Source organism: Falco rusticolus, chromosome 18 (assembly GCF_015220075.1).
Source record: "Falco rusticolus isolate bFalRus1 chromosome 18, bFalRus1.pri, whole genome shotgun sequence".
In the NCBI taxonomy this organism is placed as follows: domain Eukaryota; kingdom Metazoa; phylum Chordata; class Aves; order Falconiformes; family Falconidae; genus Falco; species Falco rusticolus.
Window position 1 is genome coordinate 4,655,574 of NC_051204.1, and position 26,506 is coordinate 4,682,079.

General features: G+C 67.0%; 1 protein-coding gene across 1 annotated transcript in view; it reads right to left on the bottom strand.

The window, feature by feature from the left end:
• ARHGAP23 (Rho GTPase activating protein 23) overlaps window positions 1-23,812 on the bottom strand; it is a 31,070-nt gene extending 7,258 nt beyond the window's left edge. The window contains 13 exon segments of the mRNA XM_037410900.1: window positions 734-1,033; window positions 1,135-1,272; window positions 1,423-1,480; window positions 1,575-1,686; window positions 1,828-1,983; window positions 2,706-2,814; window positions 2,816-4,168; window positions 5,175-5,229; window positions 5,546-5,624; window positions 6,012-6,104; window positions 6,985-7,009; window positions 10,347-10,526; window positions 23,559-23,812. Coding sequence (XP_037266797.1) covers window positions 734-1,033; window positions 1,135-1,272; window positions 1,423-1,480; window positions 1,575-1,686; window positions 1,828-1,983; window positions 2,706-2,814; window positions 2,816-4,168; window positions 5,175-5,229; window positions 5,546-5,624; window positions 6,012-6,104; window positions 6,985-7,009; window positions 10,347-10,526; window positions 23,559-23,609 — 2,709 coding nt within the window. The 5' untranslated portion in view covers window positions 23,610-23,812.
• Window positions 23,813-26,506: the final 2,694 nt, after the last annotated feature.

Sequence of the window (26,506 nt, forward strand, 5' to 3'; positions counted from 1 at the left end):
TCCGAGCTCAACGCACCCTCCAGGGACGGAGCCTGCCACAACCCTGGCACGATCACCACAACCACACTGAGGCCATCCCGGCACCACCGGGAGACGGCACGCAGCCAGCCCAGCATCGGCACATCCAGCCCCACGGACAATTCTCTGCTGGAGCCCGCAGCCCCACGGAGCAGCTCTCCCCATCTCAGACCCGACCGACCCATTGCACAGACCATGGCTGCCCAGCGCGGGCTCAGCCCCGACCCAGCACCAGCCCCGGCAGCCGGCAGCACCGCACGGGCACCGTGCCCAGCGCCGGCAGGGAGCTCCCTGCCAGATCTCTCTCCACAACAGGAACCACAACACGCCACGGCAAGAGCCACGACACAGCACGGCAGAGCCACGCGTGCTCCTCTCCCACTACACGACCAAATGCTGCCGGCGGATCCGGCACCGACCCTGCCTGGACGCGCTGCTGCGGCGCACGGGGAGCCACACCATCTCCACCAAGCATCCCGGCGCACCCTGCCCTGGCCGAGGCCAGCGGAGCCGCGCTCTTCTTGGACACCGCGGTGCCCACAAGCCCCCATGCACCCCTGGGAGCACGGCACGGGCCGGGCGAGCCCCACAGCAGCCGGCCGCGCAGGGGCTGGCCGTGGCCTGGGGAAGCAGCACAAGGCAAAGAGCCGGAGAGAGCCGAGGCGGTTAGTGCCGGGAGAGCCAGAGGCAGCCAGGAGCCCCATGTGGCTCTCACCTCGCCCTCAGCCTTGCTGTTCTCCCTGATGACTTTGATCCAGGCCAGCATGTCTTCCCGATCCTCTGCCTGAAAGAGATATTCACAGAAGTCAGCGGTCGTCAGGCGGAAGACGTGCTTCCTCTTGGTCTCGCTGTAGGAGATGTCCACCAGGCACGCTTGGATGCTGATCGGCGGCTCCTCCTCACCTGGGGCCGGGGCGCAGGTCACCGCCTCCCGCCTGTCCTTGCACAGGTACAGCGAGTGAGTGCGCAGCACGGCGAAGACGCGCTTCCACTGCCGGATGCCTCCACCGACCTTCTGCGGGGAGAAGGGATGGCGCACGGACCTCAGGGATGCTCGCGGCGGGGAGTCTCCCCTGCATCGCCGGCTGGGCGCAGGGAGGGGGGGCACCCGCCTACCTTCCCCTTTTTGGTGAGGATCTGCTTGCAGTGGAGCCAGCCCTCCTTCCTCACGGCGCTGAACGGGACGTCCGAGAGGTCGGAGGTTGAGTGTCTTTTGGAGCGGGCGTCTTCGGACGTGCCAAGGCTGTCCAGAGACTGCGGGAGGACCGGCGGGCACTGTTGGGGTGATGCCATCGGCACCCCCTGCTCCACCAGGCAGAGCAGCCCTGGGCTACCCTCCTATAGAGATGCCCAGGCAGGGGGCACCCCCGGGACCCCCAACCCTCACCCCCACACAGCACTCACCCCATCGGTGAAGAAGCTCCTCAGCATGCGGAGGCTGGGGACCCGGCTGGGCATCCTCCTGGGGGGAGAGCAGCCCCCGTGAGTGGGACGCTGGGGAGGTGATGGGAGCCAGACGGCGGCAGCACTGGGAAGGGGGGGGGGTCCAGCCCTACCTTAGGATCTTCCCCTCATCCCGAAATGCATTCAGACCATCGTCGCAGGACTTGGAGCGCTCGGTGGTGATGGCCAGGAGGTAGGACGAGCGACGGCCGGCCTTGATGCTGCCTGCGAGGGGGCGAAGGGCGAAGCACATGCTGCTCAGCCCACTGGGCTTGAGGCACAGCTCCAGGGTGGGGGGGCTGCTCCTCCCCATCCTTCTGCCCACTGTGGCCCCCAGGACCATTCTCCCCCCTCCCCAGCACTTACTGCAGTCCTGGGAGTAGTGCCGGTTCAGGGCAAAGGCAAAGGTGGGCGAGGAGGGGCTGGTGGCGACGGCAGGTGCGGAGTTCATGGCACTGGAGACCACCGAGGAGGCGGGGACGTGCTTGGCCTTCAGGTCAATGCTGGGGCTGGTGGGTTCATCTGCAAGATGGGTGGGCAGTTACAGGAGGGGTTGGGGCAGGACGGGGCTGGGGATGTCCCTGCTGGAACCCCCCCAGCACTTCTGGCAGCTGGTGGGTTTGTTGGTGGGGGGACATGCTCGCACCCCCAGCAAAGCCAGGGGCCACCAGTGCACCCGGACCCTCGTGCAGAGCAACCCTGTGGCTCCCCCATCCCCACCCCGTCCCCTCCCTCCCCATCTGGCCCCAGGGTCCCTTCCTGGGAGCAGGCACGGGGCAGCCTGCGGTGCGGGAGGGGACAGAGCTGGCAGCTCCCCCCAGACCCATCTGGGTCCCCAGAGGCAGATGTGGCTGGGCGGGGAGGTCCCAAGTGAGACAGGGGAGGGTCATCCCAGACACATCCCTCTCAGGGCTCCAGTTCGCACCCAGCTGTGCCCAGTAAGAGGTACCAGGGGCTGGGCAGGGGGTGCAGGTCAGCAGAAGGATGAGGCTACTCGAGCCCGAACCCTGGCACCCCATCGTCAGCGCCTGTGGCCCTGCTCGGGGACAGCGTGCCCAGAAGGATGTGGGACACTGTGGGGTGCTGGGCACGGCAGGGTGCTGGGCACTGCGGGTGCTGCTGGCGCACATCCACGGATGGATGCTCTGGAATTGTGCAATTCACCCTGTCCCCCACATGTGCCCACCCTGGCACGGGACTTGCTAACGCCCTGTCCCGGGGGCAGCCACCCCCCACCGACTCACCGATGAAGGGGATCGATGCCAGCGAGTCTTCAGGGGCTGCCAAGGGAGCCACACGCCGGCCTGGCCGCTCGCCTGCCGGCCTGTCCCCTTTGCCGCTGGCCGATGGGGGGGTCGCAAATGTCCGTCTCCTTCACCCCCTCGGGGAAGACAAAGTTCATCTGCCGCAGCGGGGGTGGCATCTTGCGGCCCGTGGGTGGCTTCTGCCGCAAAACCACCTCTTCCCTCCGCTCCTCTGGCTGCTCGGGCACCCGGCTGCTCTCTGGCCGCTGCTCCCTGGGCACGGTGGGGACCGGCGGGGGGCCGGTGGGTGGTGGGACAGCAGGGACCACGCTCTCTGGCAGTGGGGCTGCCGACCGCTGCGAGATGCTGAAGGTGGGCAGCCCACCGAAGGCTGGGTCACGGAAGGAGAGGGCGTGCAGCAGCCCGGTGCGGCGCTGGAAGGATGGGCTGTAGCTCCGGTAGCCGATGTAGCCCGAATCATCTGCGCTCTGCAGGTTGGGCTGCGACGGGTGCTTCTGCACCGGTGCTGGCTCCCGGGAGGAGGAGGAGGAGGAGGAGGAAGGCGCAAAGGAGGCATGCGGGATGGGTTGCCCGACGGCAGCGACGGTGGCCCGGCAGACCCTCTCAGGTGGCCATGCGGAGCGGTCGAGGTGGGGCGAGAGCAAGGCGCTGGGCTCCAGCGCCTCCATGGAGCGCCCGTAGCGCCCCAGGTAGTGATCGGAGCGGGCGCGGGGCGCCCAGCCCTCGCGGGAGGGCTGCAGCAGGGTGTCATGCGATGCGCTGTGGGGCCAGCCCCGGGGGGCCGCCGCCGAGACCCCCAGCCGGTCCTGGGACACGCTGCGGTAGCGGGGCGGCATGGCGTGCCGCCGCTCCTCCGAGGCGCTCCGCCGCGGCTCCTGGCTGCAAAACCAGCGGGACAGAGCCTGCTGGCACTCCTGCCGGCCCGGCACCCGCTGGCTGCCCGGCACCTCCCGGGGGGAGCGCCCAGCCCCCACCAGCCCCCCAACGCCCTCCTTGAAGCCACAGTGAGTCCGGTGCTCCGGGAGGTGCCTGGGGACTCCGTAGCAGGAGGCGGCGGCGGGGGGCATCCCATAGCGGTCAGGCAGAGACGATGCGACGTTGCTGGGGCAGCTGGTGCAGGAGAAGGAGCCGGGGTGCCCGTGGGGTGCGGTGGGGTGCGGTGGGGGAACCCCAGGCTGCGGCTCGTCAGGGCGGTGCGCAGGGCTGCCGCCCACCTCGCTCCGGGTGCTGGCAAGCGTGGCGGTGCCAAGCGGGGACGAGGGGCCCGCAGCAGCGGGGCGGTGGGCACGAGTGTCCGGCGGCTGGCCCGGAGGGGGCTCTGCACCCCGCGCCTGGAAGGGGTACGTCTTCCGCGGGTAGCAGATAGGAGGGGGCTCAGGGATGCTCTGCGCCCCACCGGAGTACGGCTCATTGCCCTTCAGGTAGGCATCCTGCGAATATGCCTGTGGGGGGACGGGGACGGGGGGGGGGGTCAGCGTGGGGGGGCCAGAGCTGCAACCCCCCGTTGCCACCGCAGAGACGCTTCCCGCTCCTCCCAACCCACGAGCAAACCTCCCTGCCAGGGCGAGCTGGGCAGGGCTGGCTGCAGCCCCCCCGGGTCCCACTTTCCTCTGCCCCCCCCCCCTCCCCAGCACTGAGCAACTGAGCACCAGCACCAGCCCCTCTGCTCTCCCCAGTGCCCTGCAGCGCCCGGCCGCCCTCCCCTCCTTCCTGAAATGCCCCGGCACAGCTGGCCGCACAGCTGGCCGCACCGCTCTCCCTTCTCACTTTTCACAGGCACCTCCGACTCCACGCCCGGGGGATCCTCAGAGCCCGGGGCAGGTACAGACATGAGACACCCCACCCTTGCCAGGGCTGTAAGACCCCCCAGCCCCATGGCAGCGGGTCACCCAGGCTGGGGCCAAGCAGCGGTGCCAGCTTATAGCCAAGCCGGGGGTAGGTGCCGGTAGCTCCAGCAGCGGCACCACCGGGAGAGCCCTGGAAGGCAGCTGGGACCGGGGAAGCACCAGGCAAAGCCCCACGGACACCCCTCGGCTTGGGCCACCCTGCCGGGGCCATCACTGCCCCCAGACCCCAGTCCACCAACGGCAGAGCCACCTGGGGTGCTCCAAGGACAAGCCAGACCCTGAGAGCCAGAGCAACTGGCCCTCCAGCTACGCCCAAGGATGCCCCCCCCAAAAAAACAACCAGGGGCCACGTTCCCCATCCTTCCTGACCTGGACCCCCTGGTACCTCCATTTATGCTCCTCCAGGGATGCTGGTGGGGGTCCCCAGCAAGATAAGGGCACTTGGCCACCCCTACCCAAGGCACAGGAGGAGCAGGGGCAGGAACAGACTGGCCCCTCAGGTCTGGCAGGGCAGGAATGCTGGCACAGCCCGGGGGAGCCTTGGTGGGGAACCCAAGTCCTGGAATCAGCCTGGTCCCTCGCACCCGCCTGGCAAACTCACCAGCTGGAGGATGTCCTCGTCCTTGGGCATGATGGAGAGCTCCAGCACATCGTCGCTGTGGGCAGAGGGAACAGAAGGGTCAGGCTGGCCACGGTCGGTCCCCACCTGCCCCCAGCGAGGCCAATGTCACCCTCTGCCAGATCCCCCCCGAGGAGATGAATGTCCCCATCCCCACATGATGGTCCCAGCACACTGCTGCCTGTCCCTGGTCTCCTGCAGCACCGCTGCCTGCGAGTGCCCGAGTGGCTCGCAGCTCCTGCCAACCCCAGTGACACCCAGGGGGACAGCACCCGCTGCGACGTGTCCCCTCCACGTCACCTCCCCAGCTCTACTGTCCCTGTGCTCCTTCCAGCCCCAGGAAGGGAACTCACCTGTTCTGGATCAGTGCAATGACCTGCGAGTAGGTTTTCCCGATGATGCTCTCCCCGTTCACCTTGACCAGGCGGTCTCCTGCAGAGCAGGGGGAGAAGACAAGTGTCACCGCATGCGAGGGGGGAGGTGGTGGCACTTGGCTGTCCCCACGGTCGCTCACAGCTGGGTTTGAGCTTGGCCAGGGCTTTTGCCAGGGGCAGAGCCAGGTCCTGTGTGTCGCAAAGCCAGCCCGACCCACGGGGACCCCAATGCTGCTCTGAGCATCCCAGGCCAGGGACAGGAGAGCAGAGCCCTCACAGAGCCAGGGAGCAGAGGGAAGGGGGAGAAAAAAGAAGGAATGCAAGAAAAAGAGCAAAATAAGCAAAAAAGTCCCCGGCAGAGCATCACGTGCGTCCCATGAGCGGTCTGGAGCCATCTCCAGCTCCGAGACCCCACCAGCCCAGCTGCCCCAGTGCCCCCACTCACCAGTGCGCAGCCCAGCCTGGTGTGCCGGCCCGTCCTCCCGCACGTTCTTCACAAAGATGGTGTCCATGGGCTCCAGGCGGCTCCGGGGGGGACCTGCTCCCCAGGGACAGGGTGTCAGGGAGCCACTGGCACAGCCGGACCCGTCCCACAGCAAGAAGCATGCCTGGCCCCTTGCGGTGACCCCCTCGTGGGGACCCTCTCGCCACCCCAAGCCCAGGCGCGGCAGCCCAGCCTGCACCTGCAGAGCACACATCCTGCCCGGGGCACAGCCCTGCTCTCAGGGCAGCCCCCCGGCCCCCAGCTCCCCCAGCCGTGGCCACGCTCTTTGCAAGAGCAAAAGCCATCGGGTGCTGCAAGAAACCAGAGGGCAAGGGGGGCCGGGGGGGTGGCAGAGGGATGGTGCCAGCACGGGATGCTGAATGCCCCCCAGGACCACCCGGAGTGAGGGCAGTGTCCCCCCAGCCCCGCTGGGCTCTGGGTGGCAGGTCTGGCCACCGCTGCCTGGGGAGCACAGCCCCGGCGCCGTGTCACCCTGCCAGCGTGCCGATCCGTTCTGACACCTTCACATTCACTCATGTCACCAGCCTCCGGGAGGACAGCAGGGCCATGTCCCTGTCCCCAAAGACCCCGCGCTCAGCCGAGCCACCCGCCGCGGGGGGCCAGTGCTGGCCATGCCACAGCCCCTCCAGCGATGGGACAGACTCCCCCCTTGGGTGTGAGGTCCAGCAAACCTGCCAAGGGCTTTGGGGACAACAAGCCCACCTGCCGTGCCAAGTGCCACCGCGCTGCCACCGAAGCACCACGCCAGCCGATATCAGGGCTGCGGTGCCAGCCAGCGGAGACGGCAGGCTGTGTCCCCCAGCCACAACACCCACAGTGACCTGTGACAGCCGCGAGTCCCCCAGACTCCTGTGCCCACCGATCCCAGGGGGGTCCCCATGGGTCCCCACGGCGGCACAGCACCAGTGCTCACCTGCTCGGTTCCCGTTCTCCTCCTCCTGCCAAAAGAAGAGAAAAACATTTATTTGGGCAGCCGTGGCAGGGGACCGGGAGCGGACCGGAGGGGTGCCAGCCCCATGAAGCCCCTTGTGGGACCTGCGCGTCCCTCTGTCCTCCGCCGCCCCCGGCTAAAATTACCTCCTGACACCGGATCTGGCTGTGCCACCCTTGCAGCCTGGTGGGCAGGGAGAGACACCCACCGCAGCCCCCCCGGTCCCCAGCTGCTGGGGAAAGCGGCTGCTTTTGGGGCAGGGGAGCGGGAAGGTGCCCAGCCGCCCCTGTGGTGGCATCTCACCCTTCTCCTGGGTCACCAAGCCTGGCCAGGGAGAGCCTGAGCCTCCACAGGGGGGTCCCAGGGGAGGGACGGAGGGGTCTGCTGGCACCCAGGCAGCACCCAGGCAGCGGGTCCCAGTGGCAGGGACCCCTGGGAAGGGGACAGCTTTGCGCAGGCGTCCTCGAAGGGGCACCAGCCGCCAGCGGGGCTATATTTAGCCCTGCAATTATTCGGCAGCGGGGAGCGTGTCCCTGGGAGCGGGGGCACCTCTGCAGCCTCCTGCTGCACGGGGCAGGCTGGCAGGGCTGTGGTGCGCATTGCAGGGGGGGTGGCGGAGGGGTCCCAGCACCCCCTTCCCAGCCCTGGGCAGGGGACAGCCCTGGGAGCCACACGGATCTGTCTCTTGGGGTGGGAACTGCAGGGACCCCCCTGCAGAGCCCAGGGGGGTGCCCAAGCCAAGGCAGGGCACAGGGTGCTGGCACCCACGTGGGGCTGCACCCACACTGCCGAGCCCCCAGCGCCGCCACCCCGGGTGGCTCTGCCCCCTGCCCGTGTCCCAGGCAGGGACCCAGGCACCGGGAAGGGGATTCCTCACTTGGCGAGTGCCAGATGCTGCCGTCTCCGTGCTCGGCTCCAGCCGGTGCAGGGCAGTGGGGACACAGCCCTGACGTCCCCAGGGCAAGCAGGTCCCCCTAGGGTTCTGGGAAGGGACCAGTCTCCATCCTGGTGTGACAGGGGGACATTCCCAGTGAGGAGGATGAGGGGGCTGGTGGCATCTCTCCACAGCGCCCATCGCACGGTGGGAAGGAAAAGCCACATCCCGTGGCGTCGGCACACGGCCAGCACCGTTGCCTGTGCACCGAGTGGCTGCCACGGTGCCACGGCAGGAGCGTGGGGCCACCGAGGGCCCCTAAAGGCACAGAGTCACCCCGTCCCTGCCCCTCCCCGCCCTGTGGCACCTCGGAGCCCTTCCCGGCCCTCGGGCCAACCCAGCGGCCGCGCTCCCAGGGCTGAGGCCAAGGCTGGGTGCGGCGGTGCCAAAGCCCGGCACGGTGAAAGCAGCTCTGCCGTCACCTTCCCTTGCTGAGTCAACCCCACCGAAACTCAGCCCCCGGACCTGGCTGCCCGCCGGCACCCGCGGGTGCTGAGCCAGCCGCACCGCACCCTGCCCCGCCGGCCCGGGAGTGCCGGCTTCGCTCCGGTGAGTGCCGGGAGCTATTCCCAGCCTCTTTCCATCAGCATCTCCACCTCCCGGCGCTGATCTGGCTCCTTCCCACGCAGCCCCATGTGTTCCCGCCCTGGCGGGGCTCAGCCGTGGTGCCCAGCATCGCAGGGCAGGATTGGTCCCTTGTTCTTGGAGGATGAGGCTCAGCCCTGCTGCCCAGCATCATGGGTCAGGATCGGTCCCTTGTTCTTGGAGGATGAGCTTCAGCCCTGGTGCCCAGCATCACGGGGCAGGATCAGTCCCTTGTTCTTGGAGGATGAGGCTCAACCCTGGTGCCCAGCATCACGGGGCAGGATCAGTCCCTTGTTCTTGGAGGATGAGGCTCAACCCTGGTGCCCAGCATCGCAGGGCAGGATCGGTCCCTTGTTCTTGGAGGATGCCATAGGAAGACAGTGGAGACATGGAAGCGAGTGGGTTCGGAGCAGCTTCGGACCATCCCCAGATGAAAGCTCCTTTGCAGAGTTAAGTCAGACGGGACAGGTCCGTGCTCCCGGTGTGGGCAGGGAAGTGCAGGCAGGAAGGATCTGGGGAAGCAGAATCAGGAGCCTGGGAAAAGTGCCGTGACACTGAGCGGGGACTCCAGCAAGTTGCTTCTCTCCACCCTGTGACTCACTTCCCACTGCAGTTCCCAGCCTGCTGGGGAGGAGGCAGCCAACGCTGGAGCCGTGGGGCACCAGGAGCCGCGGGGCAGCCAACGCTGGAGCCGTGGGGCACCAGGAGCTGCGGGGCAGCCAACGCCAGCCCGTGGGGCAGCTGGGGCCATGGGCAGCTGTGAAGCTCCAGGGGTGATGGGAGCACCCAGGTCTGCCCACTGCGGAGCCGGGAATGGGCTGCGATGGACCACGCGCCTCACAGACACTTCTCCCTTCATCTGCACAAAGCTGCCGCTGCAGAAAACGGGGTGAGAGGGGGATTTCAAAGCCTGGGGGCTTGGAGCTGGCACAGCAGGAGCTGGCTCGTCACCTTGGGTGCAGGGGGCACGGTCCGTGCTGGAATCTGCTGGGTTTTGCATCCTGGAAGGGAAAGGTGCTACCTGGACCGGAGCTTCCGGACGGCTCAGTGGGTGCTGGAGGCGATGGCCAACACGGGGTTGTTTCCCCCCAAAAGGCAGCACCTGGGCAGGGTCCAGGCTGCTGCTGAGCCAAGATGTGATCGCAGCCACCGCATCCCGGGGCAGATCCAGCCCAAAGCCTCCCGCCACCAGCCAGGACACTGGGAGCCAAAAATGTGCTGCGCTAGAGGCGGTGAGCACCGGCGGGGCTGGGCATGTGCCCCTCGCTGGGTGAGGATCTGCCGGGAGGGGATGAGCTGATGCTGGTCAGAGAAGGAGGAGGACAGTTGCGATGAAGGGCTCAAACAGCATCGTCTGAAAGACCCTCTCCCAGGCTCAGCTTCCCGGTGGCTCTGCGCGGTTCGCTTCAGCTCGAGCAACATCCCACTGTGCCAAGCCTCTCCCAGGTCTCGGGGTTATGCAGTGCCTTTTCCTTTTCCTGCCATTCCTGGGGATGCTGGAGCTCTCGTTCGGCGCTGAGGGATTCTCCCCGTTGCCACAGACAGCCGTGTCCCCACCAAAAGGCTCTGGGACATCTCCAAAGGCGCTGCTGGCTCGCTGCTGGCTCAGGACACGTCTCCCAGCAGCTCTGTGGGGTCCTCCATCGCTGGGCCACCCATGGGTGGGGGCAGACCCAAGTACCCAACAAAACAGGTGATGGATGGTCCGCTCCCTGGATCCCCCCTGCCCAACCCCACCATCCTGCATCCAACCACAGCACCTCGGTGTCCCACTGCAGCAGCCCCAGGGGTCCCCATGGCCCCCCCCCCCGGGTCCCAGCTGTACCTTGGCGGTGGAGTGCACGGCTGACTCCGGGGGGTAGACAATAAAGTGGCGGAGGGTGAAACCAAACCCCCCCTGCGAGCTCTTCCGCAGCACCACCGTCTTCGGGCCCACCCAGGGGAAGGGCCCCTCTGGGGGCACGTTGGCATTCGGGGACGCCCCATCTCTCTGGCCTGGTGTCGGCTGTGGGGGATGAGGAGGATGTCAGTTCTGGGGGGGCAGGGGGTGCAGGCAGGCAGCCCCCCCCTGCCTGCCCATCTGAAGCCCCATGCTGGGGGCTGAGATCTGCCCAAAAACCTACTCCACTCCTAGGAATCCCCCTCTGGACCCTACGGCAACAAATTCCAGTCCCCCTAGACCACCCCACCAGCATCCCCCAAGACTCCTCGCATGGGACCTTGTGGGAGAAGATGCAGGGAAAGGAAATTTAAAAAAAAGGGGGGGGGGGGGTGAGGGGTGGGAATGAGCTGTGCCTGGAGGTCTGGATGGGACCCAGGAGGCAGTGTGGCAGGAGGAGATGGGGGGGGACCAGGGAGTCAGGGACAAAAGGTCCCCTTCCGATGACGCTGCGGTAATAACCTCGGGCAAGCCGGAAAGAGCCGCCCGGGAGGTGGCTGGATGAGTGATGCTTCCCAAGACAGGGCAGGGACCTGGCACCACACTGGGCTCTGGCAAGGGACACTGCCCGGAGCGGCCGATGGGACCAAGAGGGACACGGCTCCATCCCGCAGCCCCCAGTGCTGGTGTAGGGAGGGGAAACGGGGCCGTGGCAGAGCCCGAGCGGCCGCTGGCATCTCGCCTGGCACAGGGAGCGTGGGGAAGCAGCAGGAATCCTGACACCTTGGCTGAGTTCGGAAGCGTTTAGCGAGGGATGTCGCTGCTCGGCTGTGGCTGCACATCTGGCTGCACATCTGCCAGCCCTGCTGAGGCAGGAGCAGCCCTGTGGCCCAAGCCCCATGCCCCAGCAGCACCGAGCTCTGCCAAAAACAAAAAAATGGCAACCTGGGAGCTGGTAGAGACAGGCAGGGCAGTGGCAGCGGGCAGGAGCGGATCTGCTGGGATCCTGCCCCAGCAGCTGGAGTCAGCCCATCCTGGGGCGAGGGTGTTAAAAATTCAGGCACTGTCTGGATGGAAGCGATGGATGGGGAGCGGGGAGGGCAGAGGGACGCACAAAGGGATGAGGCACAAAAAGCCTTTGTCTGCGCCTGTGCTGAGTGGGCCTTTTCGCTGCCGGTGGGGAAATCTGATGGCAGCTCAGGGGGGCCAGGCTGCACCCCCTGCGCCGGCACGTCCCGCATGGTGCCCGGCTGCAGGTGGGGCTGGGGGTCCCATCCGCCTGGGAACAGGGTCCCCGCGGTGAGGGCATGGCTCTGGCACTGCAGCCCAGGAGGCATCACGTTGGCACAGCACCTGCAGACCCACTCCATCACCGCACAGCACCTGCAGACCCACTCCACGACCACCAGAGCAAACCAGAGTGGGGATACAAGGACTTTGGGCGCTCACAGACACTATAGATAACCCCCCAAAAAACCCAGAGCTGCAATGCTCCCAACACCGGCCCAGGGGAACCAGAAAACCCCACTACCAGCACCATACGGGGGGGCAAAGCTCCCCACAAAGCCCTCCCTGCACCATGCACGCCCCAGAACCAGATGGCAACGGGCACCCCACGCTCCCACGGGGACCCCCCATCCCTTCGCCCTGGGGCCATGAGCATCCCGACGCCGGCGCCTGTCCCCATCTGCGCCCTCCATTGTGTCTGGATTATTTTTAAGCTGACAGCTGAATGTGCCCTGCTGATTTTAACCGGCACAGACAAGCCTCGGAGAGGGGTAAGATCGGTGGAAACACCACCAGCAGCACCGACACGCAGGGATGGGGACGTGTCCCTGTGTCACAGGCTCCGGCACGCCTGTGACACAGGGACACGTCCCCAGGTGTGGTGGGACCATTGCAAGTGGTCCCCAAGCCTGAATCCAGCCTTCCATCCCAGCAAAAGGAGATTCCAAACAGCCCCCCTCAGGCTGCATCCCATCTCCATCCCAAGGTCCCGTAACGCACGGCGGAGGAGGGATCGCTTGGGAACGCTCCCATCCTGCAGGGACCCAGCACCCTGACCCCGCTGCCAAGGACATGCGTTCGCCTTGCCCTGGTTAAGTGTCCTTTGGGATTTTTACAGCCTCAACGTGGTGTCCCTCCCCCTCCGGATCCTGGCACACACCCCCCCCCCCTTGTCCCGCTACAGAGACCCTGCAAAGGGCTGGGCAGAGCAAACCATCCCAGACCACCGTGCCTCAGTTTCCCTCTTCACCCAACCCTGGCTCGGAGTGTTTTGGGCTGCAAAGTCCCCAGCTGCGGGCTCGGACATCCCCCACGCTGGCTGATGGCCCCACAGATGCTCCAGCTCCTGACAGCAGGGTCAGCACCCGATTTGTCACCTCAGCCATTTGTCCCCAGCGCCTGTCCCTGCTCCCCACAGGGGGCCAGTTACCTCCCAGCTTTTTGGCTTTATTTTAACCTCAGCCTGGCCGTTCCTGTGCTCCCACCAGCCCGGCTCCCCCAAGCCCCCATCCCACCAGGGCTGCGGGCAAAGAGGATGGGGGGAGCCCCTTGCTCCCTGCAAGGTGTCACCGGGTCCCTGTACCCCACTGTCACCGAGCCACCTCACTACCCCTTGGCGACATGATGGGACGGGTAGCTCCCACTAGTGTCCCCCTCCCTGGGGGGAGGATCTGTCCCCCCTCCCGGACACGGTGAGCAAAACACCCCGGCACAACCCTGTCCTTGCTGGCGGCTGCCAGCCCTGCCTTTGCAACCACCAGCAGGAGCCCGGACCCCCACCCCCAGATCACGACCCCAGCAGAGGAGGGGACAAGGACGCACCCCAGGAGCTGTGACAGCCCCAGACCACAGCCCCCCTGCACCGGGGGAGTCCCCATCCCTCGCCCTCCCCTGCAAAGCCCCCCCCCCCCCCCAAACAAGGCACAACACCCGGTGGCCCCTGCATGCGGTTCTCACCCGGCAGCACTTGTCGGTGCGGGGGGGCACACGGCCGGGCCGGGGGGCTGGGGGCTCCGGGGCAGCAGCGTGGCGGCGCAGGCTGCTCAGCCAGATGCAGCGGGGCTCGGGCGAGCTGCAGTCCACCCCCACGGCACGCTCGAAGCGCCAGCCCTTGCCGGCTCGCTCCACGCTCCACAACCCCTTGCTCACCACCGCCACGGGGCTGGGGGCTGCGGGGGGCCGGGGGGGACCTCGCAGCACCCGCCGAGCCCCCCGCTCCCCTCTGCTCACGCTCTCCTCCACCATGCGGCCGGCAATCCAGGCTTCGGCAGGTGGGGGCTCAGCCGGCGGCCATGGGCTCAGGGCCTCCTTCAGCCCCCCAGCTGGGCAGCGTGGCGGTGGGGGGCGGCGGCGGGGGGCGGCATGGCTGGGGTGCCGTGCGGTGCTCCCGGCCCGGCGACGCCGCTGGCTCGCACCCCGCTGCCAACACAGCCCCCCACCCAGCCGCCCGTGCGGGGCAGGGATGGGCGCAGGGTGGGATGGAGGGATGGAGGGATGGACGCAGGGGGGGGATGGACGAGGGCGGGCTGCCACACGCCCCGGCGGGCTGGGGGCTCAGCTGCTGCAGGGATCAGTGTGCCCAGCCCACCGGCCCCCCCGCGCCGAGCCAGCCCCCCCGCCCGCAGTGTCACTTTGCCCAGACTTCCCCTTTTTCCTTTCTGTCTTTCTTTCTTTCTTTCTTTCTTTCTTTCTTTCTTTCTTTCTTTCTTTCTTCTTTTTTTTTTTTAATCCACCCCCTTCTTCCTCCATCACCCCGGGCAGCATCCCACCCTCCCCGCTTCCTCCTCTCCCTCCTCCCGGCCCCTTCCTTCCTTCCTCCACTCACTCTCCACAGGGCACCGGGCGATGCCGGGGACAGGGAGGGGGACAGCCTGCGGGAGTGGCAAGTGTCCCCCCTGCTCGGCCAGGGAGCCACCGCCAGGCTCGGCAAGGGGGGAGCCAGTGGGGGCTCCGAGACACCCCTGGTCCCCTCTCCGTCCCTAGCACCCAGCAGAGTCCCTGCAGCAGAGAAACGTATCCAGCCCCAGGCTCTGCTGATGCAACCCCCCAGGGACCGACACAGCCCCCCCAGGGACCAACACAGCCCCCTGGGGACTGACACAGCCCCTCCGGGACCAACACAGCCCCCCGACCCCCCTGCTCAGTGCCTGTGACAAAGGGCAACGGCTCCAAGGACACTTCTCAACAGCAGCCAAACCAAAATCCCCCCCAGCCCCATCTCCCATTTCGGGGGATACCCAGGGCTGCAGGCACAGCAGGTCCCTGTAGTCCCCAAGACACAGAGCCACCACCCCCCACGGTTCAATCCTGCCTCCCCAGTGCTGAGCCCACAGGCTGGGATGGCAAACCGCCCTCGTCACTGGTGCCTGGGGACCCCCACTGCTCCAGGGGGAAAAATGCCCCTTCCCCAGCCCACCCTGCACCCCTTCCATGCCCCCCGAGCCGCTCTCCACCACCAAAACGTGAGAGGAATAAGGCAAAAAGCAGCATCTTGGTGAGCCCAGCACCCACAGCCACCCAACCCAGGCAGGGTCTGTGGGTGGGCAGCGTCCCCCTGCCCTGCCTCCCCCCAACACTGCCCATCCCTGTCCCCACACGAAGGGGTCCCACGCCACATTCCTGCCGTGCTGGAGGCCGAGGAGAGGCACGTGCGGCCGCGCCGGGGAAATGCCGGGCATTACTGGGATTGCAGCCCGAAGCCTTGGGGCCGGCCGCCCCGCTGGCCCGCAGCCCCCTCCTCTCCTCTGCCCCCCTCCACCCCATCAGCAGGACCAGCCTGGCAGCACCGTGCCGTGCACCCACCTCCCGCAGCCACCAGCTGGGCTGGCAGCACCAGGGGACGGTCCCCGGGGTGCGATGCCACATGGGCCCCCTGCACGCTGCCGGTGCTCTGGTGTCCAGCACGTCCCCAGCGTCTACCCTGGCCAAGGTGCCATGGCTGTTTCCCAAAACAGCCCCAGCGCCTGCCCCAAGCCCCACTGCGGGGCTGGCTGGACTGGCTTGGTGGCAGCCGTGTCCCCAGGGACCCAGCTCACCCCACGACACCATCCCAATGACACCACACCAGCAGCCAAGGGAGAAACTGGGACGGGGAAACGTGGGAGCCAAATCCCTGCCATCGCCTTCCCACCCCCCAGGGCCACCCCGACGTCACCGGCTGCATGTGCTGGGGGGTCTCCCACGGGAGCCACCCCGGGGGCAGTCCCACACCCCTGTCCCCAGCCTGGGGACAGGCAGCCGGCAGAGCTGCGGCATGTCCCAGCAGGCAGAGCTGCCCGGCCAGGACAGCGGACGGGGCTGACACAGCTGTCGGTGCGAGCAGCACCCGGGGGGGGGGCTTCGCTTTCCAGCTGAAAGGGGGCAAAGAGCAGCCTGTCGCAGTGGGCTGGGGGTCCCGGGGCAGCTGGAGCGATGCCAGCCGCCCTGGCACGGCGGGGTCTGATCCTGCCATCTCTGCTCACGCCTTTCCCAGGCAGTGCTGAGCAAGCAGTCGGGGGGCTGGTTGGGGAAGGGGTCCCAGCCCCCGGGAGGAGGGTTTTAAAGGGAGGACGGGCCCCAGGATTGTTCCTGCAGCCCAAAGCGGGAAAGGTCAGGCGGCGGTTCGCGGGGGCAGATTCCACCCCGAGGAATGCGAGCGCGCCTGACGCCTTCCAAAATACTTGTGTTTTGCACAGGAGTGTCCTAAATACGCAGCCAAACAGGAGCAAGGGGGAAGGCAGCGCGCTCCCGGCGTGCACCGCCGCTGCCAGCGTGCCGGGGCAGGCGTGGGGACATGTGCCCACACAGCGGTGGGCTGCAGGGCCCTCTGCCGGCATCGCCTCCCTGCCCCCCGCCAAACCGCCGGGGAAACTGAGGCACGGAACAGCCACGCCAACCCCAGCCCCCCTGCACAACCCCCGCCCAACACCCCAGGCAGCGCTGCCTGCACTGGGGGTCTCTATTCAGCACCCCCCTGCCCCACGGCTGCTGCTCACAGCCTGGTGACACCCCCAGGATGGAGCCAGCGGTCCCAGCTGGGGGGTGACACCCCCGGGCCATGCCCTGGCCCCACCAGCTGCGGCCGTGGGTCCCTGCCAGCGCGGCCAGCGCAACCCCTGGCACGCAGCGGGGTAACGTCACGCTGCGGGCAGGAACAGAGGACAGAGGGACAGGCAGCTGCCCGTCCTGCTGCCACCATGGCGTGCTGGGCTCGGCCCCACCGCCCTCCTCCGGCATCGCTTTCCATGCGGGAAGGAGGTTTCTCCAGCACGGAGCCAGCAGCGCTCAGGGCCAAGGGCTGAAGGGGGGCAAACACTAATCCCTCCTGAACGGCGAGCTGAGATTAGGTCAGAAAAAATGAGGTTTTTAATAGGATTTTTGGGGAGGGGAAAGCCATGTTGAGACAATAACCCGTTTCCAGCCCTTTACACAGCAAAGCTGTTGCTCGCTCCCACCTGCGGCAGGTCCTGGAAGGAAAGGGGGGGGACGGGGGTCCCACCCGCTCCCCTCGGTCCCAGCCAGCCCAGGCAGCATCTGGGAGGGCAGCACCCCCAAAGGGAGCAGGGACCTACGCGTTCTTAGGAGCAGGGGGTGCCTGCAGCCCCCCACACACACCAGGAACACGGGGATGCTCCAGCAGCGGGACCTGGCCTGGGGGACGTGGTGACAGAAGAAGGGGGGGCAGCCCCCAGGTGACCACGCCAGGAGCAGCCGGGCAGCCCGCCTGGCCGCGCCCCAGCCTGCGGGATTACGGCTCCGCAGGAGAAAGCATTTTAATTCTCTTTAACCCAACCCAGGGCTGAGGAGCTTTGCAGCTCAGCGGGGATTTGGGGACATGCTTGCTTGCTTGCACACAGCCAGCGCACGCTCCCCGGTCCCCTGGGACACCCCTGCCCCAGCACGGCACGGCTGCGTCCCCCAGGGAGCGGGAGGAGGCAAACTGGGAGCCACTGGGAGCGGATGCGCACCCCACGCAGGAGAGAGCTGGGAGCCACTGGGAGCGGATGCGCACCCCACACAGGAGAGAACTGGGAGCCACTGGGAGCAGATGCGCACCCCACGCAGGAGAGAACTGGGAGCCACTGGGAGCAGATGCGCACCCCACACAGGAGCAGCAGTGCTGGGAACAGGAGGCAGCAACACGGAACCACCACCACCCCCCCAGCAGCCCCATGCCACATCCCAGCCTGGGCAGGGACTTACTGGGATGGATGCACGGTCTGGTCCGTAGGCCAGGTGGGAATCCCGGGGACGGCTTTCGGCTGTCAGGACGGGGGATGCCAGCTGGGTTTGCTCTGAGCATCCACAAAGATGCTCAAGTCTCCTCTTTTCCCACTGGTCTCACAACTACTCGGCGGTGCGCAGCACCCAAGCACCCACTGCACCGCTGCACTCTGGAAAACCCCACGGACCCCCCAGGGACACCAGAGAGAGTCAGTGGGACCCACAGCTCGAGCAGAGGCGTGGGGTTCCCCGTCCTCACAGCCAGCGCTGGGGACGGCACAGGACAAGTCCCATGGGAGGTGCTGGGCTGGCAGCACCGAGCGGCTGGGTGGGCTCTGCCAGGGATGCTCCCAAATCCCACCCCATGCCAGAGCTACCTGCCCGGCTGGGGACCCCCACCTGAATCCCCATCATCCAAATCAGCTGGGATGGAGGTGACACTGTCCAGGTGACACCGAGCCAAGTGCCAAAGAGAAGCGGAGGAGTGAGGAGGCCAGAGGAGCCGCAAACTGGCTCTCTGACATTCCTCCCGCTCCGGTTTGGGTGTTAACACGGGGAAGGAAATCGCCTTGTTCCTTCCCAACACAAACTTTTATCTTGACAGCGACTCCTTCACAGCCCGGTCGTCAGCCCATGCTGGGTCCCCGCTGGGCTTCGTGTGTCCCCCCCGGCTGGATGGTGACCAAAGCCAGCTCCCTTCTGGCAAGCCTTCACACTGGGGGACGCCAGCCCCGCATCTGCAGGGCCGTGTCTCAAAGCGGCACCTCCAGGGAGCTCCGGCTCACCCGGCCAAGGAGTCCCTGGTGCCACGTCGAGAGAAATTTGGGAATGTGGCCAGAGAGCCTCATCCCCTTTCCTGACCTCTCCTTGCGAGGCTGCCAGCCCTGGTGCCGCCGTGGCTCTCCGGCTGGTCCTCACCACTGCTGGCATCCCTGGCTGTGCTCCTGGGGCAGCATCGTCCCCGTTCACAGCCATGACAGCAGCCACGACGCCGGCTGATGCCACCGCATCGATGCAAGCACGTACACATGGAGCTGCCCACGCTGCCGGCTCATGTGCCACCTCCACTCACCGCCCCACATCATGATGCTGGGGCAGGATACGGCCCTCCCGAACGCCCAGCACCATGCTCTACCTGCGAAAGCCACCACAGCACCTCCAGCCCCAGAGCGGGGGCACCCACAGGGTGCAGACCTGCAGTGCTGGGGATGTTCACAGCTTCCCAGGGCAGCTCTGCCAGCCGGAGGCAGATTTGGCAACACCACATCCCCCATTAACGCAGCAGCTCCCTACGGCACCGATGGTGCCACTGTCCCTGCGGTGTCTTCCCTCAGGGCAGCCCCCAGCCACCCCCTCCGTGCCCCCAACCCCAGGTCCTCCGCACCCCCAGCCCACAGGGATCGTCCTTAACACGGGGCAAGTGGTGCTGAGGCAGGGACAAGGGCTGGCGACATGCACTGGAGCTCAGTGGGGACATGGCCAGTGGTCCCCATGCTGGACACCGAGCCGGCCCAACACCGAGGAGGAGTTTTATCTCCCATCCCACGAGGATGGGGGATGGAGAGGGCTCACCGCCGGTGCTGCCTTCATCCCCAGCTCCTCCTCCTCATTCTCTGTCCCGTCCTAAAAACGGTGTTATCGGCAGCAAGCCCTAGAAAAGTAACAGGATTCTGTTTCCTGTTTTTCCCATGGAAACCCTCAAATAGAAGCTGGCCTCATTATTGCAATTTTTTGGGTTTCTTTTTTTTCAGCAGGGCTAACAATGAGCCATTTCCTCTGGCGGCTCCGAGAGGCACCTTGCGCTCTGCTCCCGCTTCTCTACGGCGGAAAATCCTACCCGGGGAGGTCAGGGGAAGGCTGCCTGCTTCTTCCAGCCTCTGTCCCACTCAAGCCCGGGGGCCCGGGGTGGGGGCCACAGCCGTGCACCCCTTGCACACATGGGGGGAACCCCTCGCCCCTTCCAGGGGTGCTGCCTGTGGCCTAGGGCCAGACGGAGCGCAGGGGTGGGCGATGCTCGGATGAGGGGATGCACAGGAGAAGCACTGAATCCTGCATCCCTCGCTGGATGGGCGAAATAAAGAGCCGAGCAGGGTCCTGAACCTCCCTCCAGCCACAGCAAGGACAGGAGGCAGCTTTGGGGACACAGCTTTGGGGACAGCCATGCTCCTGCAGCACCTCCTGCCCCACTGCAGCCCCAGCACCGACACCCGATGACATTTTCCTGAGATTAGGAGCAGCCTAACATTTTTCCACAGCCCACATGCATCCATAAGCCAAAGACCAGCCCATCTCCTCTCCATCACCGCCCCCCCCCCCAGGGACATCAGTGTCCCACCCACTGGTGCCACACCAGTCACCGCCAGCCCCGGCAGGGAACCACGTTTTCACCCCGAAGCGCTGGCACCACAGCCCGGCCCCCCGCCTCGCACGGCAGAAAAAGAGCCCACTATGTGCCACAATAGCGCGATTGTCCCCCAGAGCCCCGGGCTCCATCCCACCCGCCCCGGGGCTGCCCCACGCGCTCGGCCCCATCAAGGGACCCACTGTTGCCATCGGGGTGGCTGGTGGGTAGGGGGGGCACGGCAACCCGGGCACCCCCAGCCTGCACCCCGCGGGTCTGTGGGTTCTGCCCCGGGGGTGCCACTGACGGCGGGTGTTTGATGGCAGAGCCAGTCCTGCCCCGGTGGATGGCAGGGCATGGGGGGGCCACAAGAGCGCCGGCAACTGCCTGGCTGCCCATCGTAGGGGGATCCAGCACCGCCGGGCTGTGCCAGCGGCTGGGCTCTGGCATTATGGCAGGAACCTATTGCCTGTCCCAGCAGACACAGCTCACGGCAGCCCCGGCTGCCTCCTGCTGCAAGGGGGGCTGGTCTTGAGCGAGCAATAGCAACTTGCAGGCACAGGCCTGGGGACCCCACTGGGTCCCATCCCTGGCGTGAGAGCAGGATGGGTCCCCACAGTCCCCACCGTTTGGCCACTTCGCGACGATTCTCAACCCCCCTTTTCCCTGGAGAGGACCCAGCTCCAGCTTTGGCTCTCCAGCTCCCATTTTCCCAGCATGGCTGCGGAAGTGGGACGACCCCCCCATCCCAGCATCCTCCACCTCAGAAAACTCAACTTGCTCCAGGGGCTGGGGACCCCCCGGGCTGCGTACGGTGGAGACCAAACCCACCGGGCACGTGGCCGGTTCCCACCGAGAGCGGCAGCACCAACCTGCTGGACCACGCCGCCGCGGGTCTTGCAACATACGCAGCCGCGTCGGCGGAGGTGTGCTCGCTGTGGCACGGCCACCAGAAGGCAATTAGGGAAGATTAATGAAATCCTGGGGATAAGCAGCCGCGGAAAAGGAGGTCAGCCACTTCAGTGCTCTGCGCCAGTGCTGGAGATGTCTGGGCCACAGCAACGGAGGTCGGTGGCAGGTTTAAAGCAGCCAACCCTGGTTTGCAACTGGGGCGTCCCCAAGCCAGGCGGCTCTGGAAAGCTGGACAGGTTTTGGGAGCAGGCAGCACGGCACAGCACGGCACAGCTCGCGCAGCCGGCCCAACCGCTCCCGGCCCGGAGGCAGCAGGTCGATATTTCCAACTTGAGAGCTTAAAATAGGTCATCTATCTCCATTCTTTTAAATTCAGGTCTTGCTGCCTGCTGAAGACAAACTTGGTTTATTAATGGGACGGCACCGACTTGAAACCTAATCTTTTTTTTTTTCCCCCCTTAATGAGAATAAAAGGCCATCCCCAGGGCTCAGCAGCTTCCCAGCACAACACCCCATCCCTCCGTGCTTTCTCCCAACCAGTGGCTCTGCATGAACCGAGGAGAGGTCCCAGGCACCGGCTCCGAGCGCTCCCGGGAGCTGGTCACAGCACCCACACGCCGCGAGCCAGCCCCATGCTCTGACCCCCAAACCAAGAGCTGTCACCACGTGTCCCCTCTGCCAGACTTGGCAACGTCAAACCCCTGCAGACCACAGTCCCCAAGCCCTAAAACGCCCAGCGGCGGTTCCTTGGCAGTCGATGCTGCAGATGACGGCGCCCGGGCAGCGCTGCAGCGCTGGGGTGGGTTTAGGACACCACACATCACCCAGCAGTCCCCCCGCGGGGCGAGGCACCGGTGCCAGAGGTGCCGGCTGGGTGCAGCGCATGATGCACGTCAAGGTTAAAACCACAGTGGTGGCAAGGTTAGGGCCCTCCGCGTGGCTGGCGACCCGTGGCTCCAAGAAGCCCAATGTGGCCAGCCAGACCCCGGCATGGCATCGCACCGCGTGCCCCAACCCGGCGCCAGTGCCAGGTTTCGCACTTGTAAGGCAGGATTGCGGCAGCAGCCCCGAGCACAGGCTTTTCCTGTCTTTCAAGTTCAGGGTTCAGAAAGAAAGAAAGAAAAAAAAAAAAAAAAAAAGAAAAAAAAAAAAAAAGACATTAAGAAACTCAGTGTGCCGAGCAGTGCCAGTAAATAGGGACGGAGGCAGCAGCCACACCGGGACGAGGGCAGCAGCCGCCGGGCAAGGCTTGGGGCTGGTGGGGGGCAGCCCCTGCCACGCAGCCCCGGGGGTGGCTGTCGGGCAGGATTTCTGCTTACGCAGCACAAAATCCTTGCTGGAGGATTGCAAAGCGCTTTCCTCACTGCCGTCCTTCCCAGATGCGCAGGGGGAGGCTGTGGCGGTTAAATAACTCCCCCCCCAAGTCGCCCAGTGCCCCCAGTCACACAGGGAGCTGGGGGCAAAGGTGGGCACTGAGCAAAGCCCCCACGCTCTGGCTGCTGCTGCTGCCCCCCCGGAGGGCACGTTTCACCCCAAAATGCAGCCGATTTCAAGAGACTTGATTTGATCCCCCGCCCCCAAAAATCCGAATGCCAGCACCCAGCGGTACGGAGTAAGCAGGGAGGAATCTGAAGAGAAACCATGATTAATGCTCAGCCGCTGCAACGAGCAGCACTCCTCATATCTGAACCATTTCGCACACCCCAATTAATCCTTTGAGGATGGTTATTAGCCCCATCGCCAGGCTGAGGAAGCCGAGTTCAAATAACCAGGAACTGAGGAACAGAGGCCGAATTCAGCTCTGGGGTGAGGACGTGCAACCTCTGCTCAAATTAGCAAGCGTTGCGCCAGCCGGACACCGTGGCCTGCACCCCCCGCCTGGGCGCTACCCTGGTGCCCCCTCCACCACCAGCCCCCCCAGCACCATCCCCATCCCCACCCCACGCCTTCGCTGGGATCTGGCACAAAACGGGCAGGAAACGGGGTTTTAGCCGGCGGCTCGGCTGGCCTCCCTTGGCACCATGCTGCTCCCAGGGGAGACGGGAATGGCCCCAGTGCCCTCCAGTGCGGCGCTGCTGGGTGATGCTGGTGGCCACGGCATGGGAGGAACACGGGCAGCGTGGCTCAGCGGTGCTGCAAATACCTGCGCGGCCAGGGGGGCTGTCCGAGCTGGGGGAGCAGGACACGACCCGGAGGGGCTGGGGGGGTGTTTGGGGGCGGGGGGGGGGGGCTGCTGCCTGCCCAGTGCCAGAGCTGGCCGGGGTGGAGCTGGCAAGGATGGAGCAGCCGGACCCACAAGGAGACAGCCGGGCTGGGGGTCTGGAGGAAACACGCGTGGGCACTTGTGGGTCTTGTCCCAGGGAAGGGGGAGCTCAGCCCCAGGGTCTCGCCTTCAGCCCCCCTGGCCGGATTCAGCCGCCTCAGCCCCACCGCCCTGCCGTGCCGCCGTGCTGGCCGGGCACCGGGGACGAGCCACCGCGGCCAGCATTGCCCGTGGCACACAGCCCTGGGCGGGTGGCTGGAGCCCCCTGCCCCGCTGCTCCTGCCCCACCACCCAGCCCCAGGGCGCTGGCTCTGCCCCCACCCCATCCCCTGGGTGCCCGGGCATCGCCCAGCACCCAGCCCCGCACCCCCAGCCCCTACCCCCGCAGCCCACCGCCTCCCCAGTCCACCCAGTATCACCCAGCGCCGCTCACCGCGGGGGCGGGCGGCGGGATCCCGACCAGGCAGAAGGCGATCCCATTCATCGGGGCGCGGCGGCCGGCCTCGCTCGGTCCGGCCCGGCTCAGCACGGCTCGGCTCGGCTGGGCTCAGCACGGCTCGGCCCGACCCGGCTCAGCACGGCCCGGGAAGACGCGGTCCCGTCCGGTCTGGCCCAGCCCGGCCCCGCACGGTCCGGTCCGGCAGGGCTCGGCTCGGCTCGGCTCGGCTCGGTTCGGGCTGGGCCGGCCGCGGCCCCGGCCCCGGTTGCGGCTCCGCCTCCTCCGGGCGGCCGCGGCGGCGGGCGGGAGCGGGCGGGGCACGGCACGGCACGGCCCGCCCCGGCGGGAGGGACCGCGGCACCGAGCGGGGCGGGCCCGGCCCCGGGACAGCGCGGCAGGAACCGGCGCTGCGGGAGCGCCCGGACGGGGAGCAGGGCAGGCACAGCCGGGATGGGAGCGCCGGGGAGCGGGATGGGCAGGGGACAGCCGGGGACAGGGATGGGCGAGGGACACCCAGGGACTGGGACGGGACACCCGGGGACCGGGACCGGGCAAGGGGCACCCAGGGACTGGGATGGGACACCCAGGGACTGGGACGGGACACCCGGGGACCGGGACCAGGCAAGGGGCACCCAGGGACTGGGATGGGACACCCAGGGACTGGGACGGGACACCCGGGGACCAGGACCGGGCAAGGGACACCCAGGGACTGGGATGGGACACCTGGGAACAGGGCCGGGCAAGGGACACCCAGGGACTGGGACCGGGCAAGGGACACCCCGGGATGGGCAGGGGGGGACACCCCGGGATCAGGACCAGGCAAGGGACACCAGGGATGGGCAAGGGACACCCAGGGACTGGGACGGGACACCCGGGAACAGGGCCGGGAGGACACCCAGGGACCCGGACTGGGCAAGGGACACTCAGGGATGGGCAGGGGGGGACACCCAGGGATTAGGAACAGGCAAGGGACACCAGGGCCGGGCAAGGAACACCCAGGGACCGGGATGGGACACCCGGGAACAGGGCCGGGACACCCAGGGACCGGGACCGGGCAAGGGACACCCAGGGACTGGGACGGGACACCCGGGGACCGGGACCGGGCAAGGGGCACCCAGGGACTGGGATGGGACACCCAGGGACTGGGATGGGACACCTGGGAACAGGGCCGGGCAAGGGACACCCAGGGACTGGGACCGGGCAAGGGACACCCCGGGATGGGCAGGGGGGGGACACCCCGGGATGGGCGGGGGGGACACCCCGGGATCAGGACCAGGCAAGGGACACCAGGGATGGGCAAGGGACACCCAGGGACTGGGACGGGACACCCGGGAACAGGGCCGGGAGGACACCCAGGGACCCGGACTGGGCAAGGGACACTCAGGGATGGGCAGGGGGGGACACCCAGGGATTAGGAACAGGCAAGGGACACCAGGGCCGGGCAAGGAAACACCCAGGGACCGGGATGGGACACCCGGGAACAGGGCCGGGACACCCAGGGACCGGGACGGGCAAGGGACACCCAGGGACTGGGACGGGGACACCCGGGGACCGGGACCGGGCAAGGGACACCCAGGGACTGGGATGGGACAACCCAGGGACTGGGATGGGACACCTGGGAACAGGGCCGGGCAAGGGACACCCAGGGACTGGGACCGGGCAAGGGACACCCCGGGATGGGCAGGGGGGGGCACACCGGGATGGGCAGGGGGGGACACCCCGGGATGGGCGGGGGGGACACCCCGGGATCAGGACCAGGCAAGGGACACCAGGGATGGGCAAGGGACACCCAGGGACTGGGACGGGACACCCGGGAACAGGGCCGGGAGGACACCCAGGGACCCGGACTGGGCAAGGGACACTCAGGGATGGGCAGGGGGGGACACCCAGGGATTAGGAACAGGCAAGGGACACCAGGGCCGGGACAGGGACACCCAGGACCGGTGGGACACCAGGGAACGGGGCCGGGCAAGGGACACTCAGGGATGGGAAGGGAACAACCCAGGGACCGGGATGGGACACCCGGGAACAGGGCCGGGACACCCAGGGACCGGGACCGGGCAAGGGACACCCAGGGACTGGGACCAGGCATGGGACACTCAGGGAGCAGGATGGGACACCCAGGGACCGGGATTAGGCAAGGGACACCCAGGGACCAAGAACAGGGATGGGTAGGGGAGTCCCAGGGATCAGGACCAGGCAAGGGACACCCAGGGATGGGCAGGGGACACCCAGGGACCAGAACAGGGATGGGTAGGGGAGTCCCAGGGATCAGGACCAGGCAGGGGACACCCAGGGACCAGAACAGAGGACACCCAGGACAGGATAAGCTGGGACAGAGGGACAGGGACCAGGAAGAGGACAGAGCAGGGGGGGCAGAGGGATGACAGGACAGCCGGACAGGGACCGGCAGGGCCAGGCCAAGGCCGGGCGATGTGGGAGGAGGACGGAAGGACACACGGACAGGAAACGCCAGGACAGGGGACAGGAGCGATGGGGACTGGCACCGGCAGGCACGGGGACGGAAACAGCCGGGTTGGGGCTGACGGAGGGACAAAGGCTGACACAGACCCACGGGGAAAGGAAACGGCGAAGACGGGAAACAGCAGGACAGACGGACAGAGTCTGGGACGGGGACAGCCGGACAGGGCCTGGGACGGGGACAGCCGGACAGGGCCTGGCCCGCAGAAGAGCACCCTGAAGCAGTCATTAAGCAGCCGCCGAGTCAATTAACTCCCACACCTGAGTCTCGGGGTGCAAACGGCACCTCAAAAGGCGTTTCGGCGGCGGCCAGCAGCCGCGATGCTGCGGCGCGAGCCCTGAGTCACCCTGGACTTGGCCGCAAGACGCGTGGTGGGCACAGCCGGGACCCAGCGCCAGCCCTGGGGGGCAGCGGGCAGCGCCGGGGGGGGGACAGAGCCGCACGTGATGGGAAAGCAGGA